Genomic DNA, 22566 nt, shown 5'->3' on the forward strand with positions numbered 1-22566 from the left:
CGGTGCTTAAAGCCCATATTCTAGATACAGCATGCGCTGCCTGGGGGAGACCTACAAAAATCAGTCAAATGGCAGACATGGGCACCAGGAGCCTCCAGAAACTGTTTAAACGCACATTTAATTGGAGCCACATTGGAAGAAAACTGTTGCAGGTGTCTCTTACGGCCCTTTAAACGTCTGTGCCCAGCTCGCACATGCTAAAGGCCGGCCCTGCCCAGGCTAACCCCAAACATGGTTAACCCTTGCACCACCAAATCTCACTGGAAGTCTGAGCATCTGCGCAGTAACTGAGGTAGCTTGTGAACTGAAGCAAACTAAAGAAAGTTAAAAGATAATATCTCTTTATTGCAGGGCTGGTGAGACCGCCTGCACACTTAACAATGGCAGCTTGAAAAGGGGGAAGCCTGAGCAACTGCCTATTTTAGTGATAATTAAAAAAATGGGTACTCGCAAATATTTGCCCTGGGGCCGCAAAGTACAGTCTGCGGTGTGACGGAGGGCAGCACTGATGCTAGCAGGGTGGTGGTAGGGGGTCTGGGTGCGTCATGGATTGCGTGAGGAGGTCTAAAAAAAAAAGTTAAATAAATGGGCAAGCTATTATTTGTAGGTTAATAAATGCTTGCTCATTTAAAAAAAAAAATCTGAATGTTAGTGATCAGCAAATAAACAGCAGATCGTGCTGCTGTTCACCGGGGGGGGGGGGGGGGGGGGGGGGGGAGGAGGGAGGGGGGGCAGCGCAAGTAAAGGATTCTTTTCTTAGGTTTTTTTTTTTTTTAAGAATGAAAATTAACAATTAATTTTACACTAACGCTTTACTAGTATTTTGTGAAAGCTTGGTGAAATAGTAATGCCCATGTGAAATTGAGAACAAAATACCAGATTCCTCTTCTTTTTCTCATATCTCAATTTATCCAAATCTGCAGCAGGCATTCTTCCTATCAAAATAAAACAAACACATGCATCAACACATCCAGAGATTTAGGATTTCTTATGGGGGCACATTTTTCAAACAGAAATCATTTTTCAGTCTGGCCATTGAGACCGCTTTAGCTGTCTTGTCAGTCTATTTTTTCCAATATTTCATACATCATGTACATAGAGGAGCTTTTGGTCACTAGGCTTCATCCACTGATTAGTCTATTAAATTGCCATTCACATTTTGTTTCCCCCACAACAGCACAGGTCACTGATCAGCCTAATTTACCCATTGGCTACTTTCACTTTCAGTGATTGCACAAGGGTTGTTTGTGCACACTGTTCACATCCACTTAAACTTAGTTTGTCTCTTCATCCACAAAACACTTTTAAAGTACGCTTTTTAAATTGTATTTTTGTGTATTATTTTTAATTTATTTAGCATCAGGTACCAAGTTAAATGTTAATTTATTTACTGTCTCCTTTTGAAGAGGTTATTATAAAAAGTGTTCATGTACCATTGTAGCTGCCTTCAATTGGAGTGCTTTATTAAGGGACTTTTTGTTCTTGCCACGTTCATACAAAGGGATAGTAAAACGCAGTGGCATAGCTAGACCTATGAACGCCCGGGATGGTCCAGGGGCGGGCTTATTGAAGAGCGGGGAGGGGTGGGGGATGCAGGCGATTCCTCGGATTGCCGCACTGAAGAGCAGGTGGAGGGGGGTAGCTGGCGATTACCGCCCGCCCTTGCTACGCCACTGGTAAAATGCATGCCATGACTGTAAAGCTTGTTTTTTGTGTGAAATACAGCACTAATAAAAACACCAAATCAATTATTTCCTTTTTTCCATTTCACATTTTAATTACAATTATACGGTAGCCACATTTATGTGGCGCTCCATTCCATTCCTTTCTTTTGAGGCATATGCTTGCAAAAAATGTTTTTTTTTTAAAAAGCAAAAGCATTGACTCTGCATTTCAAATCCAGGCATATTAGCATTGCCAAGGTTTGTTTAGAACTGCTTTAGCCAATAATTCTTGTTTTTATGAAAATGTCTATATTTAATATACCTAGAGGCGCTTCAGCCACCCTTCTTCATCCATTGGTTTGTAGTTGAGACTCTCACATTTTCTTCCGTCTACTATAGCATAAAACCTAGGGCAGTGAATCAGTCCCGTTCAGCCATAGGCGAGCTATAACTTCACTGTGAGTGACAGCATTCTGCTCTTTCACAAGGCCCACATCCACACAATGTACTTCCTTGCACTACCAGATGGCAATGTATGTTTTGTGAGGAAAACATTGTTTGCTTTTAGACAAGGTTTATTTCTTATATTGGTGAGGACCTGGCAGCTCCTCAAAAACAAAGTTTCACAAAAACCCAACAAGGCAAGCATTGACAAAGACAAAAGGAGGCAGCCAACACCATATGTTGACTTTGCTAATGCTGGTTTTATTTTAGTTTTTAGTTTCCCCGAGGAAGGCCAATCAGTTTCAAATTTTTGACACTGTGGAGGTAGACAAAACACCCACTCTTCTGGGATTGCAGTCAGAAAACACACTCCATAGTGCTTGATGGGGACGCAAACTAAAATTAGTGAAGCAAAGAGAATCTTATGGGTAGCTTACAATTTTGACTGATTTTACTCTAACACCTCATCTTTAAGCAACAGGTCATCACATTCTCTTTTCAGTCTTTCTTCCATTTTATGAAGTTTTCCCGCAAGCGGAGGAGCTGATGAAGATAGAGATACCCGTGAACATTTGCTTTCAGCAGCTTTTCAAAACAGTGGTGCACGTTGTTGCGGAAGTGCGCATATATATTTTCTCACTATTTAGCATGTTTTACTGTTGCAGAAACATATTTCCTCTAAAACCACACTGCATCAGCATTTTTGCATCATGTTCTTGGGAACTGGATGTGCAAGTACATTAATGCCCCACTATTCTTTGGCAGTACATAATGAGACGGGTAGATTTTTATTTAATTTTAAAAGCAGATCACTAGCCCACAATTCTTTGACAGTACATAATGGTACACGTAGATTTTAATTTTAAAAGCGGCAGTATGTAATGAGGCAGGTAGATTTGTATTTAATTTTAAAAGCAGTTAACTGCCCCACAATTCTTTGGCAGTACATAAAGGTACGCATAGATTTCAATTTCCGCAACAGCTGCCATTTTCACACAAGGCCAGAAATGAAAATCTTTGGAGGCTTTTATTGTAATAAAAATTAGACTAGGTCAGATGGAGACAAGCCTTACTGACCTGCGAGTGGGGTGGCGGGACCAAGACACGAATGAGGTGACGAGTGAGACGGGAAGGGGTAATGATGGACGATCATTGAATGGAACTCCTATTGTATGGTGGGGGTCGGATGGTGATGTAATGTATTCAGCACAATTGACAGACTTTAATGTACACCTTGATTGTTTATGGTTTGTTATGCACGATGCAGAAAAAAAAAAATCAATAAAAATATATTTTTTTAAAAAGAAAATTAGACTAGGTCATGTAGAAAAATAATATTGACTTTATTAAAGAAGACAGATTTAAGGTGAGTGAACACAAAGCCCCAACAACAACAAAAACATCCGCCCTGCTCAGTCCATCATTATCGTCAAACTCGACCAATACCGTGACATACCCAACATTCTATGACATCATCATACCTAGCACAGCAAGAAGCAACAGTGAAACATAGATTCCCTTTGATCGTTGATGGTGCGAAACTGCTCAATTTTGGCTTCCCTGGAGCCCCAAGATACTATACCATTTTGGATTTGATTCTGAAGTACAATGGGGCTACGTCCATAAGAAACTATGAGCAGGCTCAGATTTCAAATTGTATTGGTCTGATTCTGGAATGTAGAAGTTTATAGAGGCTTGTGGCCTGTAAGTGATGGAGAATTAAAACCCATTCACCCACAGATGACATTTATAGCCACCTAAGGGGTTGGGAGGCAGAAGGGAGCTCACCTCCCATCATATTTAATTTTTTATAAAGCAGTCAACCAGTTTCTTGAGGTTTTCAACCATAACATGAAGTACAGATTAAAAACACAACCTGTGGGCACACCCACCTGGTCACATCCAACCCTTTTAATTTCACATATAAAAGAGCCTGCCATTCAGTTATTTCCCTTCATGTAAATGTAACAAGAGCCAAGGCTGAGATTTGACACATTTTAAAAGTATAAGTTGAAAAATGTTCAGTTCCCCAAAATAAGGCTTTTCAAACTCAGGGAATATTACTTATATTTGAATGCTGCACACGCTGTCAAGTGGCAACTCCTGTCATCATAAAAGAAGTATGTTGTTATATGTCCATGGGCAGCTTTATGGCGCTGAATTATATTTGGAATAATATGATTCACTTATGTAGGAATCATTCATTAAAGAGTTTGACCAATGTGGTCTGAGCAGTCTTTCTTGGCTAGGTTAAGACATCCCTTAGTCTCAGTACATTCATCTTAGGCACAACATCTCTATACAAAATCATTCTCACAAAATCTATTCAAAAATAAACATTTTAAAACACAGATCATAAAAATCTCCTTATTTACACCATCAACACAGAGTACAAAGAATTACTAAATACAAGATTGTACCTGAAAAACCGCAGAAGCTTATAATGAGGGGACTCGTGTTCCACATTATCTTGGGTGGGGGGACAATTTTAGAATTTAAACAAAGACAAGACAACATTATTAAAATGAAGGCACCTAATTTCCAGATTGTAAAAACAAAGGACTGGTTAAGGGAGTAACACACGATGTACAATAAATACTATAGTTTAAATTAAGGACAGAATTGGTTGGCCCTCACAAAGATTTGGTACCTTTTTTAAATTGGAATGTAACATTTTGGATGATTTTTAATATAATGAAATTACAAATATATCTTTGAATAAGTAGTAGTAATTTTAGTTTTAATTCAATTTGGACTGATGAAATATGATTGGATAAAACTTGCTGCAAAATTAAATAGAATTCCATTACTCACTTCTACCTTGAAGTCAAATCACCAGTATAATAACTTTCAATAATAATTTGTTTTAATTTATTGTTCATACCTCAACTCCCATTGTTTTAATTGCTTCTAAAAGCAGATGGCACACTTTCCTAATTGTATAACTTTGCGCATGTCAAATGTGTAGAAGGCGAAGTTGTCTTCTGTAATTCAGACTCATGACCTGAAGGTCGTTGCATATCTCAGCAGTAGATGCTGAACCCACTGAGCCACCAGACCAGAATACAGGCGTGGTGTCTATTGCCAGTGCCGCACAAGGCACTACTTCTGACCCCCCTTTTCACCAGTCAGTTCATAGCAGCCTGCAACAAGGCACTTTAACCACTATATTCACCCTGGATATCTGCAAGTGAACTTCTGAAATTGAGGCGGGATATCCCAGGATAAGGTTCTCACAGCACTGCACTCCAAAGGCCCTCTCAACTTTAGTAAAAATTCGAATAAAATGTTAGGCAAATTCGAATTTACTGTCGCAGGATGCACTCAATAACATTTTCCATAAAATGAAAATGTGCAGTATGCAAAAAATGCTGCAGTTCCTATAAATCACTTATTATGCAGGTGTGTTTCCCACGTAGACACTTATGAACCTTCCGCATCAAGCCGGTCAAAGGTTTCTATTGCCCATGTTTAACTCAACCTTGTACAATGGATAAAAGGAGTACCAATTAAAAGTAATGTCCTATTACTTACCGGTAATCTTCATTACTCCGGTCCCGTAGTCCTCGACACCTTCATAAACAAAATGAGATTATCTACCTCACTGACAGAATAAAAGACGAAGGAATGCTGGACCTACCCTCCCCCTCCCGCCGGGAGTACATAAGCGTACAGGACCCAGCATTCCCTCTGAAATACCAAGCCAAGGATGAAGACCGGCATCTCGGGAGGGAGGGAGGGAGGGAATCCATGAAGGTGTCGAGGACTACGGGACCCGGAGTAATGAAGATTACCGGTAAGTAATAGGACATTACCCCCAGGTCCCTCCGTCCTCGACACCTTCATAAACAAAGTGAGAAATACCAAAGCAGACCTCGGCATTCATCCAGAAAAAACACAACAAACCACCAGGACAGTAAACAAAAACCCAGAGGTTTATTGAGAAAACAGAAGAATCAAGGGCGAACGCAACCCAACACCCCCCAAGCAAAACCGTCCTCATCACCCAACAAGTTGAGAAGGTGGTAATGTCTGATGAAAGTATTGGAAGAAGCCCAAGTGGCCGCCCTACAAATCTCAGAGAGAGGAACACCCCGGGCCTCAGCCCAAGAGGGCACCACCCCCCTAGTAGAACGACCCTGAACACCCACAGGAGGAGGGGGCTCAGACAGCGAGTAGGCCAAAGAAATGACCTGCTTCAGCCAACGACTCAGACACAGAGGAAGCTCTACGCCCACGGGAAGCAGCCCCAAAGGAGACAAAAAGGGAATCAGTCACATGAAAGGCCGCAGTGCGCTCAAGATAAACGCGCAAAGACAGGGACACATCCAACAAGGACCAACAGGGACCACCAGAGCAATCCAGAACAGAACCCAACACAGGCAAGACCAATTCCTGGCACCTGTGAAGCAACCTTCGGCACAAAGGAAGAATTAAGGCAAATCACCACCCCACCCTCCGAAAAGGACAAGAAAGGCTCACGCGCCATCAAAGCTCCCAACTCGCCAAGGCGACGAGCAGAGGTGATGGCCACCAGAAAGACAACCTTGAAAATAACGAACTTCAAGTCCACCTCCGACAAGGGCTCAAAAGGAGGACCAATCAAAGCCCGAAGGACCAAGGGCAAATCCCACAGGGGAAAAGAAAGCCGGGACATGGGAAGAGAAAAGCCGCTGAGCAGACAAGAAACCAAGTCCTCACCATCAGAAAGGTTACCCCACGGGGAACAAAAAGCCCGAACAGCTGCCCACTGAGCACGCAAAGTGGACACAGCCCAACCCTTCTCGAAACCTTCCCACAAAAACTGTAGCAAAGCCTGCAAAGAACAGGGCAAAGGGTAAATGCCCAACGCCGAACACCAACGACTGAAATTACCCCAATGCCGATCATAACACCGGAGGGTAGAAGACTTACGGGAACCCTGAAGGGCCACCGCTAAATGTTCCGGGAAACCGCGCCGCCGCCACCCCTGCCTCACAACCTCCACACAGACAGCCACAATCGGAGAAAAGACGGGGACGACCTCAGAGGAGACTGGGACAGGGGGAGAAACCAAGGGCCCGCACCGCCAAAAAACGAACCGTCGGAAACAAAGACCTCCGAGGCCAAAAGGGCAGGATCACAACCACCTCCACCTCCCAATCTTCCAGACAAAGGCGGGACAGAAACCGGGGAATCAGTGCCAGAGGAGGAAAGGCATACAGTAGGCGGGACGGCCAAGGGAATCAAAAGAGCATCCACCCCCCCAACAACCCTCCTGCAGAAACCGGGAGCAGAAGCGGGGAAGCTGTGCATTGTGCCAGGAGGCAAAGAGGTCCAGAAAGGGACGCCCAAACCTCCCGCACACAGGTCAAAACGCAACCCGGGTGAGAGACAACTCCAGAGCACCCAGAAAGCAACGACTCAGGACATCCACCACACAGTTGTCCACTCCCCTGATATGTATTGCAGTCAGAGACAGCAGATGACCATCCGCCCAATAGAACAGGGGAATGACCACCGCGTTCAGAGAGGCCGAACGGACCCCCACCTGATGATTGAGATAAGCCACAGCCCCCATATTGTCGGACCTCACCAGAACGTGTCGGCCGAGCAACCAGCCCTGAAACCCCATCACAGCAGAGGGCACAACCGTCAACTCCCTCCAGTTGGAAGACCGGCGACTTTCCAGGACAGACCATCGACCCTTAAGGGACCGGGACCCCAAGGTCGCCCCCACCCCAAGGAGCTGGCATCTGTTGTCCAGACCAGCGAAGGAGAAGGCTGCAAAGGGAGACCTCAAGACAGATGGAACTGCGCCGACCACCAAAGAAGAGATGGGAGGACCACAGGAGACACCGGTAGAAGAAACTCCAAATCGCAGGACAACGGATTCCAGTGGGACAGAAGATACCCCCACAGGGGGCGCAGGTGAAAACGAACCCAGGCCACTGTAAAGACAGTCACTGCCATCAGACCCATAAGACGCAACCAGAGGCGCACCGGAAAGGAACCCCCGCCCGGAATCGCCGCGCAAGGGACACCAGGGTGACAATCCGAGGATCGGGCAGGAACACACGGTTGAGATCTGTACGAAACCGAGCCCCAATGAACACCAGGTCCTGAGACGGAGTCAGCTGGCACTTGGGCAAGTTGATCAGAAACCTGTGCCGACAACACAGAACACAACAACTCCCTGGCCTCCAACAACAGGACCCGAGATGGAGCATGGATCAACCAGTCGTCTAGGTAAGGATACACCATCACCCCCTGAAGATGAAGCCAGGCGACCAAGGGAGCCACCACCTTGGTAAAGACCCTCGGGGCAGAACAAAGACCGAAGGGCAAAACCCGGAACGGATAGGGACACCCCTGAACACAAAACCTCAGGAAGAGACGGGACCGAGGATGCCCCGGGACATGGTAATACGCATCCTGAAGATCCAGGGTACACATGAAGTGGCCTGGAAGCACCAAAGGAATCACCCTTTGCAAAGTCTCCATACGAAAGGGAACCCGCATCACCCACCGGTTCATCACCTTCAAATTAAGAACCAGGCAGAAACTCCCCCGTAATTTTGGGCACCAGAAAGATCAGGGAATAGAAGCCCGACCCTACCTCCGAAGGAGGAACCTCCTGAACGGCACTCTTCAGAAGAAGATCCGCCACCCCTTGAGAGAGATGAGCCCTCCTGGAATGGCAAGCAGGCCAGGGAGTCGGGCGAATGCCGGAATCTGGAGGGGGAACAGAGAGCTCCACCACTTATCCCACCAGAAGAACATCCAACACCCAGGCGTCGGAACAGGACTGAACCCAGGCATCCAGGAAGAAGTGCAGCCGCCCTCCTACCGACAACCCAGGAACCACAGCCAAAGAGTCAGGAGCGCGGTTTAGCGGGAGGAGGGGACCTAGCCTTACGATCCCGACCCCCGCCAGAAGCAAACCTCCCCTGGCCCTTCCCAAACTGCCTACGATAGGAAGGACGAAAGAAAGACTTCGTCTTAGAAGGGTCAGCAGCAGCAGAAGAACCCTTAAAAGAAGAAGAGTGTTTCTTTTCTTTAAACAGCTTATGCAATTTGGACTGCAACTCCCCCCCCCTCTCCCCCCCCCCTCCCCCCCCCCAAACAGCATAGAACCTTGTAAGGGCAAACGCAAAGCACAAGCCTTCTGTGCAGAGTCAGTCTTCCAGTCTTTGAGGACAAGACTGCAATGCCACACAAGCCCCACCGGACAGTGCAGCCGCACGTACAACATCAAAAGAGACATCCGACAGAAGCTCCACCTGACGCTCAATGTGCTCAAGAAGACTGGAACAATCAGTGGCATTGTCCATCGACTGATATAGAGACTTAATGTCAGACAGCAGAGTCTGCGAAACATAAGTGCCATAAACACCGGCCTGCAAGGCCAGGTGGGAACCGGAATAAACCTTCCGGAGGGCAACATCCGCCGCCTTATCCATCGGAAACTTCAGCACGGCGTCCTCAGCCAAGGAAGTGCGACTCACCAAACTAGCCACAAAGGAGTCAATAGGGATGGAATCCGAGAGTTCAGTAGCCATATCATGCAGAGGATACAGGCGAGCCATAAACCTAGGAACCAAAATGCGATCCGGATCAGCCCACTCCCTCTTCAGGACATCCTTGATGAAGGGATGCACCGGCACATCCACCGTGGCCGAACTCTGGAACTGACGCACCAAAGGTCCCCTAGAGGTACTCGGAACAGCTTTATCCGGGAACCTCATGTTCTCCTTCACATGCTTTAAAATGCCAGGCAGTGCGTCCTTATCAATATATTTGCCCTTCAAATCAGCATCCCCAGCCCAGGCAGACTCATCGCCAGTAGGCTCAGAAGACAACGGAGCCGAGCCCCTGCGTCTGGCCCCCACATCACCCAACTCCGACAAAGTCTACCTGATCAAGCACTTAAGATGTGCATCCTTCCCCCCACCATGGCGCCTGGACCTGGCAGGAGATGGAGACCGGGAAGACTCAGAGGAGGAAGAGGAAGACCGGTCACGGTGACGCAGTTTCCTTGAACATTTTCCCATCGCAAACAACAGCAGGAGAAAGAAACACCAAAGCAACAACTTCCCAGCAAGCAACCAGTGAAAAAACCTCTACGCGGTACTCACCCCACCGTCCCGTTTTTTAAATGCAGGAAAAACCGCCGGGACCGAGGCGCCTGACCGAGTCCCAGGACAGAAGCCAGGCACCCGAAAATCGGGAAGGCATCATCACCAGCAGCCAATCCGGGAACACAGGGAGAGGCCGCGCACCCCAGCAAGCCCGGCAGACCAGGAGGGGCGCCCGACGGGCAAATATGGAGCCCACGCGGTATTACAACCGCCGCGCAGCTCAGGGAATCCTCCAGGCAGCCCGTGCCACTCCCTTCAAACAAAGCAGGGAGGGAGAGGCAAAACATCAAGGGACCGAACACCAGCCCCAAACGTAAGTACGATATTCCACAGGAGCTCACATGCTCCTGTCACGTCAAGAACTGTGTCAGAATGACATGCCGGTCTTCATCCTTGGCTTGGTATTTCAGAGGGAATGCTGGGACCTGTACGCTTATGTACTCCCGGCAGGAGGGGGGAGTGTAGGTCCAGCATTCCTTCGTCTTTTTTTCTGTCAGTGAGATAGATAATCTCACTTTGTTTATGAAGGTGTCTAGGACGGAGGGAGCTAGGGGTAATACCAATCCACAAGACTGTTGCAGCAAGCGCTATACAAAGAAAACATTCATATAATGGCCATGTTCTCCAGGTTCTTTGTGTTTTTCAGGAGAAAAAAACAGGGAGACTTCGAAACAAGGACTCTCCAGATGGTTGGAGCCCCATTTCTACGTGCCAATGCCTTCCACTGCTCCTCTTACTCAGCATCTTTTCTTTCCACAAGGCACTGGTATTCATTTAGCTGTTTGGAACGGTATGAGCGGAAGTTGTCAAACTGAGGCCATTGTGGCCTAGAGGCCTCTAAAGCACTGCTAGCTTCAGACGAGTTCCACCAGAGTGCTCCAACCCCTCAGCGGTGGGTTTAGACTAGACTCCCATTCATTCCATGGCCTCTCTGATGTGGTCTCCATAAGAAGTATGCACATTACGCCAATTGTGAGGGTTCTACAGAAAGCTGCAAGGCAGAAGACATGCAAAAAAATGCAGAGAGTACAGTATTTACTATACTAAATGGCACAGATGTTTCAGTTCTCTCCAAGTGGAAGACGCCATTGCTTATGGTTTATTTAGAACCGGAAACAAACTCTCATAGGTTTATTCTGCTCCATGCCTCCTGAATGCGTGTTCGCAACCAGATGATTAAACATACATGTTATACCATTTCTTTAAAATTAAAAATAAAGTACACTTACATGGTTATTGTGGCACATGGTAGCAGTTACCCTGTACCACTTTCCCTCCACGCATTTCACTGAATACACATGAAGGAGTTAATAAAATACAACAAGGGCCCGAGAAGACAATTTACATGCTATAAAAACACTATGTAAAGGAACTCGACAGAATCCAAGGTATCCCAGGTCAGATGTGAGCAGTTGTTAGAGTTCATGTTTTCATACTCTGCTTTCTGGTGCTTCAAATCAGCTGAAGAAAAAGAGGCAGGCCTAGAAGGCAGAACATATATATATATAAAACAGAATTTAAAAAAGGAACGTGCGTAATTGAGGCCAAGCCTGCACCATAACTTACAGAAAGGGGAAATGTGGGAATGTGTCAGCCAGTCCCAGATTTTTTTCTCCCTTAACAGCACTTTGCATTCTGGGACTTGTAGTTGCACTTTCTTCATAAGTACAGGATCTCAAGACCCACAATCTTAAGTCTGGCAGGCTACAGGCCAGGCCCCTCCTTGATAGTCACACGGGACCGCTATGAAGGCTTTGCAGCGCTATACCTCAGTAGCTCATCATATAGATTTCCATCGCATACAGCAAGAACAATGCTCTCATCCATTTACATGACGTACAATCGAAAAGGCCAGTAGGGTGAAATAAATATAAGACAGGGAGATATGCACGAGTATTTCCACTGCTACAAAAAGAGTTTCTTCGTTATGAAAACGGGTAAGAGGTGCACAACCGGCCATTTTTACACGGTGTTAGCCCCACATCCTCAGCTTGGATGAAGGGGCAGGGGCCGGGGTCTCCGCCTCAGGGGACCCAGAGTTCTCCATGGCAAACATATTCTGTGGGTCCAGGATGAACATGTAGTAGAGGTTGGCCAGGAGCATGGCCACCAGGGGCAGGAAGGTCAGGCCGTACCCGAAGCCCCGGAAGGACCGGCCCATGGCGAACGCCAGCCAGTACGTCAACCTGCGCGACAAAGGAGAACGAAGAGAAGTGTCAGTCACAGGCAAGAGACATGGGGCAAGAACTCAACTGGGAAAAGGCAGAGGAGGACAAGAGGAGGCTGCAGGAAGTTACAGATATGAGTCAAAAAAAATATTAACCATCTAAGTAGGCAGGGTTGCAATAAAAAATTATAATGTTTACCATTGCACGTAAATATGGATGTAAAATCTTTTAAACAAAATATGGGAATGCACATATCTGAAAGCAAACCTTTACTTATATAACACAAAACAATAGGTATTCTGAAAGGAAAAATGGAGCAAAAACACAGTAAGCAAAAGTAGCGGTAAGTCATATAGGAAAGCTACTGATTCCGTCGCAGCCCTATCAGAGGCACAAGCCGGCCTACAATTTCTTAGGGTTCCTGCACGGATCAATCGCTCTCTGGCCAGTTAGATAAGAGTAGCAGAGTCCTCAGACAGCAGTAACCAGTCTAGATTATGTCCTGGAAATCAGTCGCTTTGTAATTTACATCAGGATATGTTCATAAAACATTAGTCATGTTTGCAGAAGGGACTTTGCTTCCACCGGGCATTTCCCCAGCAGCCTGGAACCCTTGGAGACCGTTTGAAAGCCCCGGGCACCCCCCTGGTGTCACTGTGCCTTTCACTTGCTCCTCCAGGTTTATTACAACAGACATGTGGAGGTTTCAGGAGAAAGAGAGAGCGAGAAACAGGAGGTAGAGAGAAAGATCAAAGAGGAAGACAAGAGGAGGCGAGAGCGAGAATGGATAGAAAGAGAGAGATGGAGCGAGGAGAGGAAGAGCCTGGCCTGGTTTGAGCATTTTTGCCATGGCTGCTTTTGATTCCATAGTCCGCCCGGTTTGCTGGTTCAAATATTCAATTACAGGATACGTGACCAAGTAAGCGAACTTCAAAGTTTTACACCCCATGCAGCCAAGTTCAGGAACTTGTGTCCTGAGTGAAAAGTTGACAGTATGCTCTCCACTCTAGCAGCGAGGCCAAGTGTGAAATGCATGGTTGTTTTTAGAACTACAGTTCCAAGTTTATCTTATTTGCGTGTCACAAGTTTTGCGCCTGGAGGAAAGAGTTTACACGATTTAAACTCATCATTGGACAGCAGACGTTTACCAGGCTGAGCCTAAAGGTAAGGGAGCCCCAGCATAGACTGCTCTGTGCCTTCCGCTTTATAAACGCAGTGTCTGACCACGATTTGTTGAGTCATTCCTGGATCCATCTCACACGAAACTGTAGTAATCTGCTTCTTATGTAATGCATCTCCCTTTCCCTGGTTCTCTGCCTGATGCTCTAGCTATGTGAGGATTCAGAAAAGGGGGTGGTGATGAACAGAGTGAATGAATTAAGCAGACCACTCTTACCCAGTCCAAAGATCAGGGCTTGATCCATCACCGTTATTTATCTCACTGCCCCATCCCAGCTCAGAACCTGGCTATATGCAAATCAGTCTGTCCCTGGCCCAGTGCATCATGGGAACAGGGCAGACTAAACTACCAAGCCAATTCTTCACCAGAAAGGAGACAAGCTACCGGGGACCGGTTTCTGGCATTTCAGCCTTCTTCGGCCCGGCTTGCTTGAATCCTGATGGAGCAGTGAGAAAGGGACTCATGTCTGAGTATACCCTGCCACACCTATAGTGGCCAAAAACGATTCAGAAAAGGGGGTGGTGATGAACAGAGTGTCTGAATTAAGCAGACCACTCTTACCCAGTCCAAAGATCATGGCTTGATCCATCACCGTTATTTATCTCACTGCCCCATCCCAGCTCAGAACCTGGCTATATGCAAATCAGTCTGTCCCTGGCCCAGTGCATCATGGGAACAGGGCAGACTAAACTACCAAGCCAATTCTTCACCAGAAAGGAGACAAGCTACCGGGGACCGGTTTCTGGCAGTTCATAGCTATGTGAGGTCATTTGGAATGTTATGGATGTTTGTACTTGAAGGGGGGAAGTTGGAGAAGATGGGCTGAGCAGCCAGGAGGTTGCTCCTGGTGGGGCTTACATTGGAACTTACCTGCAGTATCAAATGAATGCAGGATATGATCCTTATCAACACTTTCTTCACCGTTGTCTATGTCGGAGGCGGACATTTTTTAAAGAGGACACTATCTCTCGCGCTACAGTCACCATCACTTTCATAGTATCGCTCATACAAATTTCTGTAGAATGCAGTGTGGAAATGGACAGTGTATCCAAAGAATAATAAAATGTCTACTCTCCTGTTGCCTAGGTATGGATGCATGTTTGGGTTTGCAACAGATAATTGGTAAATACTCCTGTGGTACAAAATTATTACTGATTTGTAGAAAAAATTAACTAGGCTTCCAACCTTTTACAAAGCAAACAAATCACCTCCGTTTCCATTGACCCGGGTTATGGAAAAACAAAAAGGGGACTGACGCTGTGCAAAGTTGTCATTTTGAACTTCGAATGTACCAACGGGTGATGCGACATCAAGTTTGGGTATGGAGGTGCCACCCTTTTTGATAATAATCAACTCCCTTCATCTCTCCTGTGAAGGCAGCTCCTCAGCAGAAGCCGTTCAGCTGTAAATTTACCTCGTCTATTAAAAGAGACATATGATCCCTACTTATTGTGGTCTCTTTGGGTATTTTATTTCTAGATTTGTGCAGCAATTTATTTGCACGACAGACTCATAATACCAAACTTCCTTGTTTTATTAAACTGTTGTCAAGAGTAGAACAGAGAAAAACTGCACTTCCCATCAGGCTTGAGACACACGGGCCAATAGGAAACAATCTGTAACCAACCAATGAACACCAAACCTAGACTAAACTAACACTGCAATTGAATAATCCCACCGTTTCTTGGAAGAAGTGGGGCTGGGATTGGAAGGAAAGGAACACATTTAGGAATGTTGCTAATGCTTGGAGGGGCCAGAACCTCCTGGGCTCTGGCCTTTGTAGGCAAACTCAACCTTGAAAGGTGTGGAGAGCTCTGCTGCCAGCCTATCTTGCTAGCCTCTAAACTCATGTAGCTATTAGAGGTTACTTTAGAACCAGCACTCCCTTCCTTAAAGGTCATCCAATTACAATAGGTCAGTTTTGCATCTCCGAGTTTTTGGAGTCCAGGGATTGGTTCATACTCGAGGTTTGCCGGCAGCAGACACTTCCTTACCAACCAACCAACCAACCAAGCTGGCTTTAACAGGAGACTGTGAAGCCTAAAGTCCTAAGCTGCAATCACAGACGCAAAAAAATAACAAATAGTGTGATTATTTCACAAATCGCTTTTTGGCATAAGTGATTGTACAAAATTCGAAGCTTTTAGAAACAGTGTAAAAGCCAGCGTTAAACCTGCCTATTTAGGGCCTGCTTTGATCCCATAACATGGTTTGACCCTCACAGGAATTACTGCACAGAAATTGAATAATTTTGATTGACAGCTATGATGCCATTGACGTGTTTTTTTAAGGCTAATTTCAAAATCACACCAATACATGTTCATGTGGTGTTTTCCTAGTAGCAGTCGGTGAACAAAGACTCAGTGTTCAGTAGGAGGCAAGCATTTCATCACTGGCACGTGCCTCCGCCCAAACCGGTTACGGCTGATGATTCAAGGCCGGAAGGGAGCGGCTCGCCTCGATGGAAGATGCCAACTCAGGGACTCTGGCTGGCAACAGACTAACCTTGGTCTGGGAGATTCATGCCATAGTCGGAGGCGTCCTGGCCTCTGGCGAAACTGGAATCATACCCAACAAGGAAGAAGGCAGCACACGAGTATGTCACATGTCAGGTTGCTGCTGGTCTTTCAGAAGCAAGGCAGCTGGAGAACTGCCCCAGCACCAGTCCAACTTGCTTTACTGAGGCATAGTCATAACTCGAAATGCGCATCTCATAGAACATTGGTCATCCCGGTATCCTGCCCTGGACTCTCCCTCCTGGTGAACAAGGGGGAAACATCTGTTGGCAGGTCCTACGGGCCACAGTTTCAGACAGAACTCTCCCCAGGACAAAGGTTGAGTGGCGTGCACTGGGCCCTAGGGGTAGTTCGTCCACACTCAGATGCTGTATCACTTTATCACCTCATCACAGCCCCATCTAATAAAGGGGAAGCCATGCCTCCCTTAGGTAGAGCGGTGACGAGAAAGTCTTGGACTCACAGTACGGACGCCCAGTAGCCATCTGAAGAAACAGTCATAGGACACCGTCCTGTGGAACACTGGTTATGGCCATGTCTCGGACCGCATTCACCTCGTAGTAGCTGCAGAATTGTTGGTTCAGGAACCTCAATGGGGTCGGCCCAGCAGCTCAGTCCTATGATTCGGTCCCATGGACTGGCTGCCTAAAGAAGTTTGGCAAAGTTCTTCCTGGAAGCCCTGCATCTCGGACCAAGATTGTGGGCGAGGACAGAGGTGGACAGGGTTACGCCGTCCTCTTGCCCAAGGACACAGAGACAGAGACAGAGCCTTCTCAGTGCACACGCCACTCTGCAAAGGGTTGGTACCCTTGAGCCTCTGCAGGCTAGGAACTCTGTATGGAAAATGTTTTTGAGTCCGGCCAATATAGCAACTACCTTCAGTCATTCGCAATTCTTCATGACTTTTTTCTACTGAATTGTGGCTCCCTCTGGTATTCTGCACACTGCTTGGTTTCCCTGTTGTAATCTACACACACGTTGCCATCTTCTAAACTCATGAGTGTCTCTATCCGGTCTCTGGTTACTCCTGCTTTACGCACCCCCAATCACTTTGCTCTGTCTTCTGCCCTCTAGAGACGGGCAGTTTAACCAAAGCACATGCATCAACAGAAGATGGCCTGGGCAATTGAGGGAAGTGAACAGGGGCTTCGACTGTCCACTTTGGTTACAGAAGCCTCCACGGAGCTGTGCGGGTCGGGGGTGCGTGGATGGACCATGAGTGAACAACCTCAGAGTACATAGACAGGAAGTACAGGCAGCTTGGCCGGTTGGTGCGTGTTTGGTACATGGATAGTGTGAAAGCCTCCAAACCCAAAGAGGGAGAGATATCCATGGCAACGCTTTCTTAGTACACTTTCGCCAGTTGGGAAGAGTTCTACAAGGAACGAGAAGACGAGGCACCGGTCAACCATCCCTTGTTACAGATGCGGAGGCTACCTGCTTGAGATAGAAGGCCACGTACTGTACTTATAAACAGGTGCCTATCATCGGAGTTAATAAGCAGCCGTCATTAACTGACCGGTTAAATATTGGGAAAGACAGCTCCAGGGTACAGAGGGAATGTAGCCGGAGTTAGACTGGCCACACAGCTCACCCAGGACCTGTGGCTATCAGACACTCCCTGTACAACCCGATACCCGAATGGGGTGTGTAATCAGATCAACAGGGGAAGCCACGCGAGGTTGGACGCTACCACTTACTGAAACTTGCGCGACAACGCAGCATTATTTGTTTCATAATATGGAAATTACACTAGCAAAACCTGTAATTTTCATGAGAATTAATTATGCTAAGCCGAGAAACTGAACATCCTTATAAATTTGCTGACGATAGTTTCCTTGTGTCATCATGTGTCAGAACTAGCCACCCTGTAAGGGCAATGCCTACTGCTAGAGCGAGGTTGTGGAAATGTGCAGCAGTAACAATGTTACGCTAATTATTGACCTATTTTACTAGCCAGCCTCTGAAATCAGTTGTAAAGGTTGCAGGTAAGGCTTTTGGAACCCCTCCTATCCATACCACTGATCTGCTAGCGGTCTAGTACATTTACATTAGTCAATCTCAGCAAAGTGGCCTTTGGCACTCCATATGCCCCCCTCGCGGATACTGGTGGGGGACCTATGCTGATTACTGAAAAACACGGTGTTGGATTAAGCCCTGATCTCTTGACTGGGTGAGAGTATTCTGCTTAATTCAGAAACTCTGTCCATCATCACCCCCTGTTGTTTAATTATTTTGTCCACCATAAGCGTGGCAGGGTATACTCAGACGTGAGTCCCTTGCTCATTGCACCATCAGGATTCAAGCAAGCCGGGCCGAAGACGGCTGAAATACCAGAAACCGGTCCCCGGTAGCTTGTTTCCTTCCCAGTGAAAGAATTGGCTTGGTAGTTTGGTTTGCCCTGTTCCCATGATACACTGGGCCAGGGACAGACTAATTTGCATATAGCCAGGTTCTGAGCTGGGATGGTGCAGTGAGCTAAAAAACGGTGTTGGATTAAGCCCTGATCTCTTGACTGGGTGAGAGTATTCTGCTTAATTCAGAAACTCTGTCCATCACCACCCCCTGTTGTTTGATTACTGATTGGGGCATTTGGGTAGCTGTCACCAGAGGCAACTAGGGCAGACAAAACTGACTTTGGCAAGTGCCACTTTAGGAACACCCGACATGCCCCGGACTCTGGTATTTTCAAGGAAGTGGCCCATCAGGTAATCAGTGTTTTGACATTGGCCTCGCCCATTTGGCCTACATTCTCAATAGGTCCGAAATAACGAGTCAAACTGATTCTCCAATGACCAGCTCTTCTCAGTTAGTGCAAGCAGGTCACAGGCAGTCTGACTCGGCACGTGCCAGCTATTTGTTTGAGTATCTGGTCTGCGCGGGTGCCGTGACAGGACAGCCTCAGCTCCTGACTCATGGCGTGAGTTCACCTCCAAGTGCCTCGCCTTCACGTGTGCAAGAGAAAATCCCTTCTAAAAGTGTGTAGTGTTTGCTGTGAGGACTGCAAATCCTGGTGGGTGCAGTTTCTCAGCAATTGGTAACTTATTACTGCATGTAAACTTGAGAAATAGCTTGGTGGGCTAATGCCTAAACAGCACATATATGGCCAATTTAACCTTTCATCCTTTACAAGTGAAAGAAGCAGTCAGACGTGCTAAGGGGATAGCTAAAACCAATCTACGAAGAAAGAACTTGTAGCTCCTGATATGTAAGGACGGACTGACCAATAGCGCATTAAGGCAGTACCAGAAAGGATGGTATAAAAGGTCAGTGTGTGGGCCGTTTGTTTGGGTTGTGGGCCAGTTTCATGGTTAATGTGATATTACCATAAGCATTGCCAGCAGCAATCACATATGCATGCACTCTCCCACACCTTGTAAAACACCTATGCAGCCTGTCCTTCCAAGTTCAAACCTGCCATAATTTGAAAATGTGGCCCACTTTCTTAGCAATCCAATTCGTTAATGGGAGCTACTTATTTTGGTGCCCGGGCGTATTTTCTAGCCCAGTCTGACATTGCCTGATAGGCTGGGCAGTGCAGTAAAAATCATTGCAGAAAACTCTAAGAAAAAAAGAAAATACAACTTACCTGCTGGCAACCACCTCTTGTCCGTCCTCTTTGGTTTCTAACTCCCGGCAGTACACAGGCTCCCAGACTCCCCATAGCCAATCAGGACGCTACTGTCATGCTGGTATTACTATCACAAGCATGACAACAGCGTTGTGATTGTCTGAGCGGCAAACCAGGCCACTCAGAGCAGTGCTTGGGTGCCTGGGACTGTTCTCCACTGGCTATGCAACACAGAAATGCTAAGTGCGCATGTCAGTTTGGCCTTCCTAAGACGGCCGGCCAAACTGTCATGCACACTTATGGTGCCCGTCACCCCTCCTCTGTCATGGCTACAGCGGTCTGTCAGGATAGCACAGCCCGCCGAGCCCCCCAAAACTAAAAAATAAAAATGATAACATGTTATTATCATTTTATTTTTCCAGTTGGGAGACGCTCCACTCCTCCACCTTAACTGAGGACTCACCGTTGTCAACAACAAGTACTAAGTTCAGGAAACTATGTTGCCGCAGTCACAATAGAGAGCAAGAAAGAGATGTGGCTCATAAAGGGAATGCTTCTGCCTTGGCCAATAGGTGTTCACTGTGTACTCTCAGGCAACATCTCATGGTCGTCTAAACGTTTGCACTGCAGAGTGGTACGGCGTTACCACATGGAGATCTGGCAACACAGCCTAATACGGTGCAAGGCTCGATCCCTCCACAGAAAATAATGTGAGGTGAGGTTTGAAGGTAACTGGACAGTCCTTATTGTGGATAGTTTCTCGGTAAATCGAGAGATGGGAAAATGCTGCAAAACTAAAAAATTGCAAGTGAAAAATGGCCCAGTATAAAATCACAAAAGAGATTTCCTATGTCAGAGAACCGTTAATGCTTCAGAGGCTGACCGTTAAGTTAATTTCGAAGAAAGGAACGGGAAGCTGGGAGGCAGGATAAAGATGCGGAGTGACTTGACTCAATGAAAAGCTGTAGGGCAGGACAAAGATGACAAGCGACTCCAGACAATGAAAAGCCGTAGGTCAAGAGAAGGAGGCTGAGCGACTTGACTCAATGAAAAGCTGTAGGGCAGGACAAAGATGGCGAGCACCTCGACTACTTAGAAAGATAGAGGGCTGGGAAAGGTGCAAAGCGACTTTACTCACTGGAAGGCCAGGAGGCAGGACAACGCTGCATTGCGATTTGACCCTATGAAAAGCAGTATAGCAGAACAAAGAAACTGACCGTCTTAACTGATCGAAAAGTCAGAGGGAGGGACAGAACCCTAGTGAACTGACCCAATGGAAAGACACAGGGAAGGACAAAGATGTGGAGTGGCTTGACTCATTGGAAAGCCAGAGGATAGGATAAGGTGTGAAGAAACTTGATTCTATGGGAAGGAGAACGGCTAAGGTTCTGTTCTCTAGAGCTAAATTGACTGATCTTTATTGGGTGGGGGGTTGGTGTGTGTGTGGGTCTGTCCTCTCACCCCTCACTCTCCATCCTTTTCCCTATATTATTAATAATGAGTATGAGATGTACAGAGGTGTCAAACATACAATTCGATAACATACAAGATGAGACGATTTAGAATGGCGCTAGTGGGACGCCTCGCCAGATGTGTTGCTGATGAAAGTCTATCACTGCTAGGTTTGTGCAGTTGTGGCAAGTTCTTAAAATATTTTCTAAAAGCTTCGGGTATATTGAGGGTTAAAACATTTGTGTACTTCCAACTGAAAGAAAAAAAAAAAAGAAGAATCAGAATCAGAATGACCAGACTTTTAGTTGAAAACAAATCACCGTTGCCAGAAAAGAAAAACACTGGATCAGTTTTAACTTTCTTTCGGATACAGTTTACTATAGTGCCTACGTACCTTTCAGACAAAAAAAAAAGAATACAGAAATTCACCTCTCTATGTGGGAAGCATATAAAAGAAAAGAATAAACACCCCGGATGATATAGTACTGTTGGTGCTATAACAATAGGCCTATTTTCTATCTCAAAGTATTTTTTTTTGCAATTTTTCATTGGGTTTAATCTCCCATTTACCATTCTCTTGCCGCTGGGCTTCCTTTCTTCTAGCAATGGTGCACCAATCCACAAATTAAGCAGGTGGAGGCAGGCTAAAGAAGGCATGTAAGGTTACAGCAGCTCAAAGACTCCGTTGTTCGAAGCTCGCTTGGCTATGAAACCCAAGGAGTACAAAATACTAAATGTGCAAGGCTAAATAACTCACTTACACAAACCATCCTTGACTGTAGAGGGATGAAAGAGGAAGAACGCTCCCTTGTTTTCGCTTCCTCTAAAATATAGGAGAACATGTTTTTTCAGTCGGTTTTGCCACGAGCCCAACCACACAGTCTTCCCCAGTTGCCTAGCAACTACCCTGACTCTCCATTGGTCAGAGTCTCAACCCAAGGGTATAGAGTACATATAGCAATCTTTAAACCACCATATGTAAGAAAGCAGTAGCATTCCTCGATCTGCAGATGGTTCTTGAGGTTATCACTAGAATTTCTTAATTTGATTGTCTTTCCATCTTAGCTTTTATGCTCACCAACATTCGATCTTACTGACCTTCAAAACAACCCAGATGCCGCACTACAGGCTTCAATTGAATATCCCTCCCTGCTAACCTCCCCCCTAAACAAAAATGGGTTCACCTTCCAAAACACACGTCCCACCCTCTTAAGAACGCCACCCGTTAAGAGAAATGCCTGCATTTCAAAAGCTAACGCTGATCCCTGAAACAGGAAGTGATGTCAGGAAAAGTAGTCCCAAGAACCAATACAGTGACAATGGTGCCCAGCAAAGGGATGCATTTCCTTTTAAGTGAAGAGTCAAAGTGAAAGGCACATGTTAACTTTGCACGGTTGATGCTGTACTCGCTCTGTCCCTTCAGCCCTACTGGTCTGAGAGGCTACAGGTAG

At 46.3% G+C, this 22566-nt stretch overlaps 1 protein-coding gene across 1 annotated transcript in view; it reads right to left on the minus strand.

Moving 5' to 3' along the window:
• Nucleotides 1-10492: 10492 nt before the first annotated feature.
• Nucleotides 10493-22566, minus strand: part of TMEM79 (transmembrane protein 79) — a 60778-nt gene continuing 48704 nt past the window's right edge. The window contains exon 4 of the mRNA XM_086947625.1: nt 10493-12414. Coding sequence (XP_086803751.1) covers nt 12201-12414 — 214 coding nt within the window. The 3' untranslated portion in view covers nt 10493-12200. The remainder of the gene's footprint in view (nt 12415-22566) is intronic.

Source organism: Lissotriton vulgaris, chromosome 12 (genome assembly GCF_964263255.1).
Source record: "Lissotriton vulgaris chromosome 12, aLisVul1.2, whole genome shotgun sequence".
Taxonomy (NCBI): domain Eukaryota; kingdom Metazoa; phylum Chordata; class Amphibia; order Caudata; family Salamandridae; genus Lissotriton; species Lissotriton vulgaris.